General features: G+C 39.1%; 2 protein-coding genes across 2 annotated transcripts; both read right to left on the bottom strand.

Annotated features, from left to right (window-relative positions):
* Window positions 1–1,007: 1,007 nt before the first annotated feature.
* Window positions 1,008–9,071, bottom strand: eva1bb (eva-1 homolog Bb (C. elegans)). The gene is made up of 3 exons (XM_074687426.1): window positions 8,623–9,071; window positions 3,143–3,306; window positions 1,008–2,199 (listed from the first exon to the last, which is right to left on the bottom strand). The coding sequence occupies exons 2-3, from the start codon at window positions 3,207–3,209 to the stop codon at window positions 1,772–1,774; spliced, it is 495 nt and encodes a 164-aa protein (XP_074543527.1). The 5' UTR covers window positions 3,210–3,306; window positions 8,623–9,071; the 3' UTR covers window positions 1,008–1,771.
* A 3,358-nt stretch (window positions 9,072–12,429) lies between these two features.
* On the bottom strand, window positions 12,430–14,188 carry lsm10 (LSM10, U7 small nuclear RNA associated). Its single transcript, XM_074687198.1, has 2 exons — window positions 14,045–14,188; window positions 12,430–13,440 (listed from the first exon to the last, which is right to left on the bottom strand). Exon 2 carries the CDS (start codon window positions 13,413–13,415, stop codon window positions 13,002–13,004), a length of 414 nt encoding a protein of 137 aa, XP_074543299.1. The 5' UTR covers window positions 13,416–13,440; window positions 14,045–14,188; the 3' UTR covers window positions 12,430–13,001.
* Between the last annotated feature and the right edge of the window lie 875 nt (window positions 14,189–15,063).

Below are 15,063 nucleotides of genomic sequence, written 5' to 3'. Positions count from 1 at the left end.
CAAGGGCCACAAACAATGTAGAATAGACACATTTTTACTGAATGAGCCATCACCATCAGGTCTTGAGTGTCTCATTGTGAGTTGTTTTCTCTAAATACAGACAAGCACTCCTCTTGTAACAGAATCAGCCTTTTCATGGGCAGAGAAGAAAAATCTAGCCAGCAGAAAATCAGCCGCCTCCTGGGACATCTACTGGATCCACTCAGGGAAACTCTGCATTGGTAAAATGTACAGTACAGCTGAGGTTTAACGGCTCTTTCACAGCTACAAACAGGCCAGTCTTCAGCTCAGAGGGCTGCAGTGTTGGAGGCACATGGTTAGAGATGAAACTCACTGAGGAGAAGGAAACGCAGGAAGTGATGGGGTCGGTGACAAACTGTCAAGACTGGAGTGTTTCTGTGGGAAGCAGGCTCCTTTGCCAAGATTAGCCCACCATGAAAATAAGTGTGGGAACAGTTTCTTTATTTTTATTTTTTTCCTAAAAAAAAAAAACAGGGCTTGTAGTCCACAATTCTCCAGTGACTAGTATAATGTGCTAAAATGGCGACATTTTTCGTCCTGGAAAGGAGCCACCTTCATTATTTATGATCAGTGGATTCTCGTAGTATGTTAACTTGTGAAATAAAGGAAATATCTCTGATTCAGGTTTAATTAAGATGTGGTACTTAAAAGATTTTTGTCTTAACATCGAAATTTTGGAGTAAGCCACCAAACAATGAACGTTTGCATTCCAAACGATAGCCCTTATATACGATTTCGTGTATTTTTGGCCGACCTGGCAATGTAACGGTTAGGCCTAAACTGTCGGTTTACACTTTTTTTTCGATTATGGCTCATTTATGTGCTAAAATTGGATTAAATATATAATGTAGGCGCTTTAATTAAAAAAATAGCCATAGGTAGTTTGAAAACACACGTAACAGTCAGTTTTTTAAGTAACGTTTGGGCCGCTGGGCTAGAAGTTTCTACTCGTTTTCACTTGTTGTGCTAAGCTAACTCCTCAACATGGCGTCGTTATCCTCTTCAAATTCTCAGCAAGAAGACAAAAAGAGAAGTAAGTGTACGTTTGACACAAATTCTGGTTTTGTGTTTTTTGCTTTCTTTTTTTAATTTCAACAAAAAAAGTGGTTAAAGTTGTATTCAATGGCAAGGGCATGGTTACAAATTCCTCACAAAGGTAAATGTGTTGGACACAGAAATATTTTTACTTCACAACATATCAATCCAAACACACCGGGGCTAAAAGTGTACTCATCTAAACCATGAACTTATTACTGAAATAAATAACCAAAAACAGTTACAGACACAATGTGGCTTAGCACTGTTAAGTTCAGTTCATTTTACACACACACAAAGCTAATTTAGCCACATTCAGTTTACAGTTGGAGATGTTTAAGTCAGGCTTTATTGAAATTTATTGTAAGCAACTCTTATCTTAAAGTGTCAAATTTCATAATGTTTTAATGGAGGAAGCAAGGCTGTAGGCTCTTCATTTATAAGAATACTTTTTGATATGGTCTCATTTATCGACTCTTCAAAAGTTATTGTTGTTTATTTTTTGGCTAAAGAGAATTTTTTTATTTGTCCAAAAAACTAAAACAGCATACATTTTATTTCAAACTTGCCATCTTTTTGACTAAGTCAGATATTTTACAGTCAAATATTTTAGACCAACACACACATTTTGGTCCAAAGGTGTCCACCCACTGTACTGTGTGCATTCTGCTCCCTGCAGTCTGTGAGATGTATTTTGTTACAGTCAAAGTGTCTGTTAGTGGTAATGAACTCGTCCAATAGTCCCAGTCCCAGTGACCAGGATGTCTGGCTGTCCATTCCTCCAGATCTCCCTTACGATTCTCTCCCTTTCCTCCAGACGTCGGGCCTTTTCCAGCTCCTCAGCTGATGCAAACACGTTCACGCTCCTCAGAGTACCATTTGACTGGCTGCTACGATCGCTCAGGGGCCCCACTGTCACTTTAGGGATCTCGACCTCCTCCCCATCTTCCTCTGCAATGCTGTCTTCCTCATCATCCTCTTCCTCCTCGCTTGACTCCTTTAGCTGTCTTCTTTCAGGGGACGGTGGAGGCCGACGGGGGCGACGGGTCCTGCAGGCGATGCCGGCCACGAGGAGGCAGAGGGCCATGAGGAGGCCAAAACAGACGCCCATCATGAAGTAGAGGGCGAAGCTCTCTGGATTGGCTGTTCAGGTAGAAAAACACACAAGTATAACAGTTGAGAGATAGCAGTTGTAAAAAGTAATTAAGGTAGCTTTGAATTTCCATCTTGAACGAGTTATCAACTTATCTAACATGAGAAAATACTTGCACATGGTTTAATCTGTAGTTTCCAACCTTTTTGCCTTTAAAAAAAATATTAGGATCATTTGTTAAACTTCAGACCTTTGAAAGTTGTTATTTGTCCCAAAAGAGAAACATTTCCAGTCTGTTTTCTTTTTTCTCTCAGCATTTATCGTCTCATGACCTCTCAGATTTATCCGGTGACCCCTAAGAGGGGGGTTTGACCCCTAAAGTTGGACACCACCAGACAAAAATAAACAGTCTTAAACTTGCGCCATCTCCAAAGTTTTAACAGTCAAATGCTGCATTTTATTGTTGCATCAGTAGTTAAACTTTGATAAATCACATTTCTTCGGTTTCTAGGCAGATTTTGTGCTTATCGTCTGAGATGTCATAATATTTCTCCTGCTATAGAATCTAAAGTATACATGGGTGTGTTTGCCTGACCAGAGACAGAATGAAATATCGTCTCCTTTTTTTTATTGGCTACTTTTGAGCTGTAGAAGCTCAACTATGTGAGCAGATACTCGGAAAGAGCACGGCAGTGGTGTGAGCCAAAGAAAACAGGACACTGAAGTCCCTGGAAATTATTCAGACGAGACACTGAAAGAGAAAAAACAAAAGTCTTCTGTTGAGATCTGTAGGGAAAATGGACTAGTGGTTATTTGTGTTTTTCCTTTAAAGGTCATGTTCATATTTACGTCCAGGAGGAGAAATTAGTGCAGCAACGCTTTTAAAGGGACAACTTGATTTTCTATAAAGCTATAGAGAGGGGTAAATCAAGATAAAGGTAGTATCCTGAGCCTCATTGGGTTCCACAGCTGTAGAGAAAGCAACTTTTTTACCTTTTATGTGAGCGTAAGTCGCCATGCTGTTACTGAGCAGCTCCATGTCTCTCTTAATTGGCTCCATCCCGATTCACTTGTAGTATCAGATTTCAACCATCTCCAGAGCTGTCTTTTACACGCTGACCTCCTGGACCACCCAGACCATCCACCGGTGACAAATCCTGTGACAGAAACATACAATCATGGGTTAAAGTTTCAACCTAACACAATATATTGGCTGATGTTTCACTTATAAACCCGCTAAAGGAAGTCTGAGCTCATGCAACAGATGCCGAGAGCCTGACAAAAGTGTCCACACCCTGCCATCGTTTTCTGTGATCTAAACTGGTGTCAGAGGTCGGGAGACAAGGACATTGTGTTCCTTGTAAGGGTTTTAGACTGAGGCCTGTGGTCAGGACAGCAATATGGGGCCCTCTGCGTCTGACAGGGATGTTTATATTTACGACTTTTGAGCCTGAGGAGGCTCTTTTTCCGGTGTCCAGCGGAATGGGGTTTTTCTTTCCCACAGAAAAAGTGACAGTCACATGTTTGCTCAGACTTGGACTCCACATTTCCCCTGGGAAACATCTCCAGCTTTAAAAAATTCATATTTCTGCCTAGGTTTTGAGAATATCATCTCAAAGAAATGCCTGTTTAAGTTCATGCACCCGCTAATCAGAGTGTAAAACCTGGATCATTGTGCTTGCTGATGACGGACACTACTGTCCCAGAATGTGACCCTCTGAGCAAGGAAAGATCCCTCACAGCTGCAAAGAATTATACTGACTGGAACACCCTCAGAAAGTAATAAAAAAGATACTAATCTTTGGAAAAGTAAATATTTGACAAGTGATCGGTTTGGATAGCAGTGACATTAGCCTACGCACACATTAAGGTAAGATGAAGTGGCAACCTCCAGCTGTGAGAAATGAAGCCTATGGGAAGTGCTTAACACTGCAGTTCCTCCAGTGTCCACTAGAGGCTGGCTGTAGAAGTAACGGAAACAACACTCACTCATTCAAAAGAATTGATCTTTACAGCAACAATAAACATGTTTACATCCTGGTTTTAAAACAATTTTAGTCTGAATATCTTATTTTTCAAGCTCACACTGTACAGGCTAAACATTTTTTATTAGAACACAGTAGTTTAGAAAATATTAAGATAATTTTGTGTAATTAAGGGCCGTGCGGACTTGACTGACTGACAGGCACACCGTATCTATAAGCAAGAAGAATTACTCTATGCTAGGTTAACATAAGTTAGTTTGAGTCAGCATTTCCAATTTGGTACTGAACGATGGGTGGTTTCAAAACTTTCCTTCAGAAACAGATGAATGACATCACAGAGACTACAACCAGGTATTAAACAGCCATTTGGTAAGATAAACTGCAAATAGAAACAGATTAGTTTGTTGGCCAACATGCAAATCTTTGGCAGGTGTCATGATTACCATGTTCAAAGTCTCATCTTAGCATGTTAGCGTGCCAATTGCTGCTCATTAGAACTTCATACAAAATGTGCTCAAGGCTAATGAGAATTTCGTTTATTTATTTATTTATTTTTTTACTAAATTAAAAATGAAACTGAAATCCTTAAAAACATGAGGGACCTTTCAACTGAAACTACAGACTACTTATCCCGTAGTTGCATGGGAGGTGGAGCCAGGGGGATTGCCAGAGTAATTAGCATTCAGCTTCCAGAAATTATGACAGTCAAAACAAAAATTTGTGCCAAGCCATCAGGGAGATGATGAGATGTTTCTGTGATCACTGTGTATTTTGACCTGCTAATGAAGCTCCAGAGGGTTAGGAAATTACCATTGTAATTAGTTCTCCTTTGTCAGATATGCACATCTAATCTAAATTTTATGGTAATCCATCCGAGGGTTGTTGACACTCTGGACCTAACTGGTGTACAATCCATCGTAACATTACTTTCAGAAACATTTAATCAAAATCCTTTCTGCTAAAAGAAACGGCCTCTAAAACTGTGATTCTTTGCAATTTGGGTGAACTTGTCCTTTAGGAGTTCTTACATACAGAGGGTTACATGAGGCTAAATTTGGGGGTTTAGAATGAGCCTCGGTTACAGATGGTCCCACGGTTACAGTAAAGCTTGATGTAAACATGATGACTGATATTTCCACCCCCTCACATTCTCTGTCATTACAACAACAATGTGCGTGGGAGCCAAATGTTTTTCTTTCTGGTGCTTTCTCTCCAGGGAGAACGAAATCATGCCCAGCTCCAGTTGCTGCCATCGGGGGCTTGAGTCTTTCTCCCACCCTGATCTTTATCCTGGTGACTCTTGGCAGACCCTAAGCACTCTCAAAGGCTTTAATTTGTGTTTTTTTTTTGGCGGGGCAATTAGCTAGTAGAGGCTGACTCAGGGTTCACTGACTCATGGGAACCGATGAATCCAACCCAGCAGTGCCTTCTGTTTAACATTTAAAAGTCACAGACAGAAGAAGCCGCTCCATCTGCACCCTCAATTTGCAGCCCCCAGACCTTAACAACATAATTGGGCAATTTAGTTTTGGTTCAGTTGGTGTAAAGAAAACAGTGTTTGTTTTAATTACAAACTGATCTTTACACCCAGTCATGCAAAATACCGACTTATCAGAAGTCTTATCAATACACATTTTCTGTTATTTGAGCTTCTGTGGTATTTATACACACTGGCTGAACGATAGATTAGAACACTGATACCTCTAAAATGACTCTGCTAACTCTAAAGAGGTAGGCAGTTGGCTTGGATTAGCATTTAGTTTGTTTAAGAGGTACAGCTAGTCCAAGGGTGGCCAACCAGTCAGAGACCAAGAGCCACGAAAATTACTGTGGTACTACATAGAGCCACGTCGCACACGGGTCTTACAAACACACTTCCTCTCACACGTAAAGGAAATGACATAAAATAAAAATCAATACATTTCCAATTTTTAAAGCGAGACTTATTGTGTTTGTTAGTGTGTTTGAATTCGTACTAAAGAAGAGAAACTGAAACTTAAGTATCAATATGTACACCCAAATATTGATCAACACTGATCCCAACGTTGGCAACAGTATATCAATATTTGAGATTGATCGGCACACCACTACTCTAACTATATATATTTTTATGAATGGATCGAAGTGCCGCACACCGAAAGGCAAAGAGCCACATGTGGCTTGCGAGCCACAGGTTGGCCACTCCTGAGCTAGTCTTTTCTGAGCATAGGAAACAAGCAGCTTTTTTTATAAACATTTTTTTGTTTAACTAGGATATCACAAATACTTATCCTTTCACAGATATTTAAGATAGCATTAAGAAAAAAGTCAAGTTAGTGGATTCCTTTTTCCTCAATCTTGATGAGGAAGGCTAGGCTAGCTAAATGTTGCATGTGGCTAACCCAAAAAGCTATTGGGTGTATTATTGGATGAGTTTTTCCTCTAAAATGATTGTTGTCTGAAAAAAGTGTTTGCTATCCCGATTGTAACTTCACCCAATTAGCAGCTACCCAGTTTTGCCACATTAGCTTAGATTAGCATTAAACTGGCTATATGTTTGTATGATTGAGACAATGAGTGTTTGCTAAGGCTAGCAGTAATCTTTGGCATTCACAAACCATTTGTCATATTCAAAAGCTCTAAAAAGTAGTGTTATCGTCAGATTCTCAAATTTCCGATGGCCCCTGAATGTATCACATGTGATGTCAGCAACATGCCGAAAACCGGCGGGAAAGGAGGATGATTTTTGTGAGACTGCCTTCCACATCTTGTTTATTCACGTCTTCTTTGAAAAATCTGCAGAAAATAAACTGTCTGTAAAAAACAAATAATTCTACAGTCTTTAATAACTCTGTGCTAAATATAATGCTGCAGATAGTTAGCTTAGATTAGCATCAAACCTAAAACAGGGTAAACCGCTAGTCTAGCTTTATCCAAAGACAGCAAAACTTGATCCGCAGCCCCTCTAAAGCTTACTGATTTGCACGTTATCTTTTTTTTTGTTGTTGTTTTAATCATGATGTATCAAATACTTCAAATTTAAATGAAGCTATTTTTGAGTTAGGTCCAATCTAGCTGTTTCCCTTAACCTTCATGCTAAGTACAGCTAGCTGACGTCACCTGTAACTCTTTAAAAATCAAAAGTCTGCATGAATGTTTAAGAATTAGTAGCTAGAGGCTTAAAAAAGACTCCCAACTTCTTAAAGATCGCACATTAAATGTGTTGTTTGTCACTCGTTAACTTGTGAAAACAATACCTGGAAGCTTTAAGCTTGGATTTAATGTTTTTGCTTCACATCAGTCTTCAGAAACAGTGTGTGGGACATTGCCATTAAACTGTGAAACACACATGTACAGAGCAGACAAAAGAAGAAATCAATCTTTGTAATTTTGGATTCGCTTGTTGGGTCTGTTAGCTTTGAACAGAGTCCAATAAACCTTCTGTGTTTTCACATTTTGTGCCAAGCCAAGCTAACTGGCTGCTATACTTAGCGCTAGTTTTCTAATCTTCCTTTGCAGCTTTGCGATTTGTCTTCATGTCCTGATGTTAGAAAGACTGAAATTATCCAAGCGAATTGATGTTCTTTTCCCTGCTTTTAGGAAAATAAGAGTCTTAAGATGTAATTATAGACAGATTAAGAAGGAGAAGCTGTGAACGATTTGTAATGATGTCATCCCAGAAGCACACTCACTTTATTGTTCTGTTTTCATTTGCAGATTCAGACTCTATGTATTTTTTATTTGTAGAGCATCACACGACTTTATGACAGTTTGTGGTGAAGTTTGTCTGAGCCTGAAGCACAACAGGAATACCAAAGGGAGACAAATGTCCGTTTTATGCCGCCGCAGTCTCAAGTCAGACAGATTTAACACCTAACATTTCCAGACAAGTGCAATAACTTCTCCACTTTAACTGAACACATGCAAAGCCCGGCAGCTGTAGCTGTTTATGTAACCCCATAAAATGCACTCCCGTTCAACCCTCCCACATTTCCTGCTTAGATAATCCCGTTTAAGTCAAAAGATGAAACCTGAAACCATTGAAAATAACACTTGTTATTTTACAGTAGGCGGCTCTGCTTCCACTTTGTGTTTACGGCCTCTCAGAGGAAGGGTTGCTGTCAAAAGTGCTTTCATCCAGCACATGAGAAAGACGGCACAGAAAGGAATAAAACACAGGAATCAAAGTGGACTCTCTTTTTGAATTTGTGCGAAAAGTGCAGGCTGCAGCAACATGCACCTTTTTAGAGTTTTATGGTTGTGGTATGGTAAAAACATGTTTTAGGGCTACTAATAAACTACTTTGTTGACTTGTTTATTGCCTGACAGCAACTGCTGAGTTCTAAGTAAGCTCCTCATGAAAAAATAAGAGTTTTTACAAAAGTATAGCAGATAAATAAACAGTTTTTCAAAAGAACAAGCTTAGTTATTATGAAACTCAAATATATTTTGAGGGAATAAGAGGCATAATAAAACACAGTATCATATTAAAGTCAGGTCATCACTCACCTTAGTCCTGGATGAAAGCTTTACAAAATTCCTCTTAAAAACAAAAAAAGTTCAGATCCACATCAGGATCTGAAAAACTAAATGAGATCCCATGATAGAGAAGCAGATAACTTGTTGGTTAAGTCACCAAGTGTTGGTTTTTGTGACAGAGAAGCTGATGAAGCTGCTCGTCTAGAGGCAGAGAGGAAGCAGCTTTCACTATGATCCACTCCCTGTCATCCTCTGGAGGAGGACGAGGAGGAGGAGGACTAGCCTAAAACGGTCCAGACTGGCGTTAAGGAGGAGGTGTTTCCTGTCCCTCAGAGATAAGAGACACTCTCAGGCAACTGGCTACAAAATAAAAGCCTCTGAATACAAACACCAAAGTCTTGACTGTGAAGGAACAAACCCTCTGTGAGCAAATCTGAGCTTCACTCCTGACCAGAGGGAGGTGATCGCTCTGCCGGCCACAAACGCACCACAGTGAGGTCTGTTCACTGTTAAGCCAAGAGGGTGGAACAGGAAATAGCTCGGGCACAGTGCTGCAGGGCTGCTCCCGGGGCTCGTGGATTAATTGAGCTCTTTGTGTTTTAATCTGAGCATTGAGGGACGGCAGAAAGAGCACACTGGCTCTATCAGGCAAACAGAGGAGCAGCAGGTGGTGTTGTTTGTTGGAACACAATCGAGTTCATCCTCTTTGCTTAAATTAGACACAATTTGGCATTTCGCAATCATTTACTCGTGGTCGACAACATGCTGTTTGTTTTTGAGGCATTCTTGCTTCATTGGATTGGACATCTGGAGACAGACAGAAAATGTGGCAACCTTTTAAATCACTGCTAAAACTCTTTCCATTCTGCCCTTTATTTTGGAGACTTTACCAGTTCAAATAAAAGAAATCACTAAGTCAGATTCATAATTCAACAATAATCAAGTTAAAGATGTCCTTATGTGGGGTATCAGTGGGAAAGGATCAGTCCAAACCTGACACTAAGGCTAAACTATGATTTAGTCTACCAGGTATAAAATTTGATCATCAAATAGTCATTTCTGTAAATTCTGAATCATTTTCTAACCAAACTGCTGTTGAACATTTAAACGCTTATAGTTTAAATTAATATTAACTTCAGCAATTCCATATGTACTCATTTTTGTCTTTTACTCCAAACATTACCAGTCTCATCCCACAGCAGAGCATGCTGATTATTATTTAACACTGGTATCAGATCAGGATTGGTATCGGTCGATACCCAAAGCCCAAGTATCGTATCGGTACCAGACAAGTTGGATCGGTGCATCCCTAAATCAAGTGTCGTGTTTGTGTACTGTATTAACTCTGTGTTGAAATATTTACTGAGAGAAACATTTTAGTGATTATTTTGAGGACCTAAGAAGTGAAATAACCCCACCAGCAAAATGTGTCTAACTTAAGAAGACATATTATTTCTTTTATAACGAGTCATATCTTTAAAAAAAATTGCATCCTGACAAAAAAGGTGCTCAAACTCTTTTTTTGTTTGTTTTTGCTATTTTTTGTCTTTATTTTGAGAGGACAGGACTGTGAGGAGAGCAGGGAAAAGGGTGAGAGTGGGTGACATGTGGGAGAAGTGCCACAGGTTGGATCCAGCTGCTTGCTTCAGGGCTTGCCTCATTCGATGTCAACCTTGACTGCTTGGCTATACTGGCAACCCGTGAACACTTTTATTTCATACAAAAATAAATATAAAAAAGCAACAAATTGATAATAATCAAGACTTCTTTTTTAAGCAAAATGCACCTAGATATAAAGAATGAAGCATGTATTCTGTTAAAGGCTTCTGTCACGTATCATTCATTATGAATTACATCGATAGATCTTCAGTACTCATTTAGTCACCGCTCCCGTCTAAGAGAATCAGTTGTTTGTTTGCAATTAGTCAAATTTGTGGGTATGGCTCTATTCCCTGCCCTTCCGCATGCCTACAAGGAACGCCAAAGCCTGAGGTGGGGAGAGCACACTTCTTTCTTTCATGTGCATACATGAGAGTGTATGACCATAGACTGTTTATAGAGTGGACAGCATGGCTCTGTTATTTCTTTCAAGAGTCTAATCACTTTCTGACTCTACCTCCCTACATATTTTACAATCCTGAAAAAAAAAATACACAAGAACTGCAGCCGTCAATCATTGTTAAACGTGAAGTAAAACCTCGTTTTTAACCTCTTATAACTAATGAAAATGAAACTTTTCAGAAAAAAGAGGACTTGAATATAGGGCAGCCAAATGATCAAATCACCACAACAATCGGACTTGAGAAACATTTGTACGAGGTGTACTAATTTTTTAAAGTTTGACCACAGCCTATCTGGAATGACTGGAGAGCTGCATTTTTTGACTTGTACTGCAGCCAGCCACCAGGGGGAGCAGTTTTCCTGGCAACCTCACTTCGAGCTAAGCAAGATGACGTCCATTTTTTTTACAGTCTATGTGTATGACACTAATAAAATCAGACACAGTATGAAAGGATCTCCATTATTTTTATCCATATAATGAAAGAAAGCAGATTTTTCTCTTTGAATGAAGCACTTTAACTTCACTCTGAGTGTTGCTTTAAGCACAGACAGTCCAGGCTGTGTGATGTATTGTTTAAGAACTGTTTGTGCGGTCGTGTCTCTGTAAAGTGCTATTCTGAGTTGAGTGAGTGTTGATGTGGCGCTCAGTCGTGTTTTTAGCAGCGCAGTAAGCAGTCATTATGTGGCTTCTGCCATTCTCCAGGTTGGTTTTAAAGCAGTCAAGAGAAAAATATATCCCTGAAAAACACACTGAGGCCACCACCAAAACAATGACCTGACCACTGGGGGACATTCCTGTGTGTATGTTGCTCTTAATTTAATTCACTCTACACTTTATATGATGATATGGCTCTGTGGTACTCTGTGGTTTATCTGCCTCCGCCTGTGTTATGTCAGGCCTGTCCTCTTCCTGACACTCTGTAGGAATAACATACCCCTCTGCAAATTCCTCAAATTCCCAATCCTATTTGTGTATCGGCAGTTTCCAAGTGAAACACTCTCTTCCTTTCACGCGCTCCACTCCGTTTCATTGGCTGCGGCAGAGTCCCATCCTGCCGGCTGGTTGTCAGGAGGGTGACAGCTCACTGATGCATGCAGCAGAGATGTTTGTGAGGTGGAGGCTGTGGAAACATGCCGGCTTGTTTTTCCCTCCACCAGACTGGCACTGACCATGAGTAATGTTTTCCTGCGTATGGGCAGTTATTCACTTCTCTGGTTTAACAGACGGACGGACAGACGGGCTTTGTGCTGCATGGCAGGATAACTGCTGACACTCTGAGCCACACCTGCACAGACTGTCAACTGTTTTATGTTCTGTTTAATCTGTAATTAACTTTATTATCAAACAGCCATGATGGGCTTGGAGCAGAAGATACATAAAGAGTAGACGAGGCCTTTTGGTTTCAAAAGTGAAACTGATTTACAAATGATTAAAACCTGTATTCTCTCTTTTTGCCAGCAGAGGGCAACCAATAACACATTGCTACTGAGTTAAGGAGTCTTATCACAAATTTTAGATTTTTTTTTCCACTTTACTCCCAGCTACAATAAAAAAGCCAAAGTGTGCTTGACTTTCAGCACTTTAAGACTGATTTACAAATTCAGCCATAACAAACCATTGCAGATTGACAATATGGTCACTAGTGGTTTCGAAATCTAAGAGTTATTAGCCCAAATGCTAATTTAAATAGCAGTGAGTATTAATCACTTCACACCTAAAGTCTGAGGGTAGAATAGAGATGTAAGGATGCACAAAAATCAAACTGTAATCCTCTTTAATCTGAATCCATGTCTTTATTTCGAAACATTTCTGGAACTTCCATAAAAAAATAAATAAATATAACAATTTGAAGTCAGCGTCAGAGTTGTAACATTGTTACAAAACCTAAACACACAGTGTTGAACTTATTAACTCCCAAACAAAGTTCATAATACTGGTATTAATGCAGCATTAGCTCATAAGTAACAAGAAATACAAATTTACCATAGGTTTGATGTATTTCAAAAAAAGAATTTCAATTTGGTCACACAGGGAATTGCTTGTTTGTTATTTTTTATAATTTCACGACACACTTGTTTTTTTTAAAGCAGATAGAGAAAGTAAACGTTAGCAATATTTTTCAGCCATTTTACTGATTACTTAACTCATCTTTTCAGTTTTACTGACAACTGTTGACAGGCTCTGGCCGAAGCTTTAGATACAACAAGATAGTTTTTTCTCTTATAATGTGAAGGGCTTTAAGTGTCCAGCATTTAACAACACTGTACAACCTTGAAAGTTTGTAATGCACTGAACCTTGCTTTAACAGAACACAGCAGAGTTTTTTTTCTTCTACAACAACAAAACATTATTTTGTGTTCTTCTTGTACTCCTTTCTGCCTCCTCCTTCACTGGCAAAGTTGCGGACTCTGCGTATCTTTGCCAGCTGGCTCTCGATGGTCTTCATTATGTCGATGTGGTCTGGGATGTGAATGTAGCGAATGTTCCTGCCAGTGACAAACAGGTCCTGCAGCTGTGTAACATGACCCCGTCCATCCCGGTACACCACGTCCTTCAGACGGACGTTCATAAAGGCGTCCACGTTGACCACGCGGCCCTGCGCTGAGCTCTCGTTCCTCAGGTCCACCGTGGTCACCTCTCCCTGCAGGCCCTGCAGCAGGACCACCATGCTGTTCTCTGCGATGGTGCGCTCTCTGATGGAGTTGACCACTTCAGTTGACCCTGAGCCAGATGGGGGAGATCCAGCTCTCTCTGACTCCATGAGGACGTCTCTGGTTCAGTGACACCTGTAGGGAGGCAGAGGGTTAGTTAACTTGATGTTTTCAATTATTACATGCATGATGGGCTGTATTTCTCAAACCCTGAAGTAAAGGGCACTGTTTACAGTATTTTTAGACAAAATGTCCACTAGTGTTTTAACAACAAACATAAAACACCAAGTTCGTTATTGATAAATCTGCAAGGCTTTCAAACAATATTTCAAAGTGATGGGATATTTGAACCATATTCAAATGCTAGCGTTAACTGAAATCACTAAAATCAATCTACGACAATGACACGACAATATTAATCTGACAATTTGAGCACAAATGTAACTGCGCTACGCTCTAAAGAGGGGTTTAAATAGCAGTTACTCCATATTTATTCAAGTATTAACCAAAAGGCGCATTTGTGACAAATATGTACAAGTAGATGCTCATTTACGGCTTTTAATAATGTAAGCGACGTCATGTAGGTGATGGTAATGTAGACGTTAATCATACAACAGGCGGCAGTTAGTTAGCATTTAGCTTCGTCGTTGGCCTCAGCAGTAACTAACTGAAGTCAGACGCAGCCTTGAAGAGAGCAAACCTCACACAGCTACTGATACATCTACTGTAAAGCACTTACCTGCCGAAGAATGATCCTTCTTAGTCATAAAACGGACCCTTGAGCTGCGTAAGTTGATGTAAACAGTTCACATCAGTCGAACAGGTTTGAGTTCCCGCAACAAGTCTGAAGCCGGAAGTGCTACGTGATGACGTATGCGTTTGCGTCCAGTGTCCATATGAGCTCCGATGTGAAACAGCAGCGCTCTCTGCAGGCGTTATGAAAAAACAAGCGCACACACGGAACATAGCGCCCAAACTATGACGGCTGGCTGATCCAAAGATACTTGTATTAATTTGGGAATAGTAATCAATGTTAGTTAAAGCTCTTATCTTTTGATAACCCATGAAGAAGAAAGAGTTAAATAGTTGTTTTAAAAACACAAATGTGTTATTAATATTACATAAATAACCCACAGTAAATTTATTGTTAAAATTTTGATTTTTTTTATGCACTCATGCACCATATCTTCTTATAAATCCTGTTTTCAAGGCAACCAAGTCATAATTTTTTTTTAATTCTTATAATAATAATAATTATGATAATAATAATAATAATAATAATAATAATAATAATAATAATAATTATTATTATTATTATTATTATTATTATTATTATTATTAACTGCATTAAGTCAACCTTTTTGTTATACTGTTCAAATAAACTTTATCCGTAATTCCTGGAATTGAGCTGTGTACAACCTTACTATGACTTTAATTTTTGTAGCGAATGACAAAGTAAAAAAAAAATTAAAAAGGAAATGAAGGAAATGTATTTTTCTAACAAAACAAAAAAAAGATTAACACTTAAAAATATAATGCATCAAAATGACCACTCAAGATTCATACCCCATCTAAACAAGGAAAAAAATGTTTAGAACATATGCTTTATTTAAAACAATAAATTACCATTAACTTAAAAGAATAGCATACTTAATAATAAACAAATATACATTTAAGTTCTTCAAATTTTGAGTTCATCAATGCTAGTCATTTAAAACATATAATTGAAATATTTTAAATAGAGTTTATCCATTGTCA

The sequence above is a fragment of the Halichoeres trimaculatus genome, unplaced genomic scaffold, assembly GCF_033239565.1.
Source record: "Halichoeres trimaculatus isolate MK-OKI-2021-1 unplaced genomic scaffold, fHalTri1.1 fHalTri1_scaffold_14, whole genome shotgun sequence".
Taxonomy (NCBI): domain Eukaryota; kingdom Metazoa; phylum Chordata; class Actinopteri; order Labriformes; family Labridae; genus Halichoeres; species Halichoeres trimaculatus.
The sequence above is the reverse complement of the archived record's forward strand: the minus strand, read 5'-3'. Positions and strand labels throughout refer to the sequence as shown.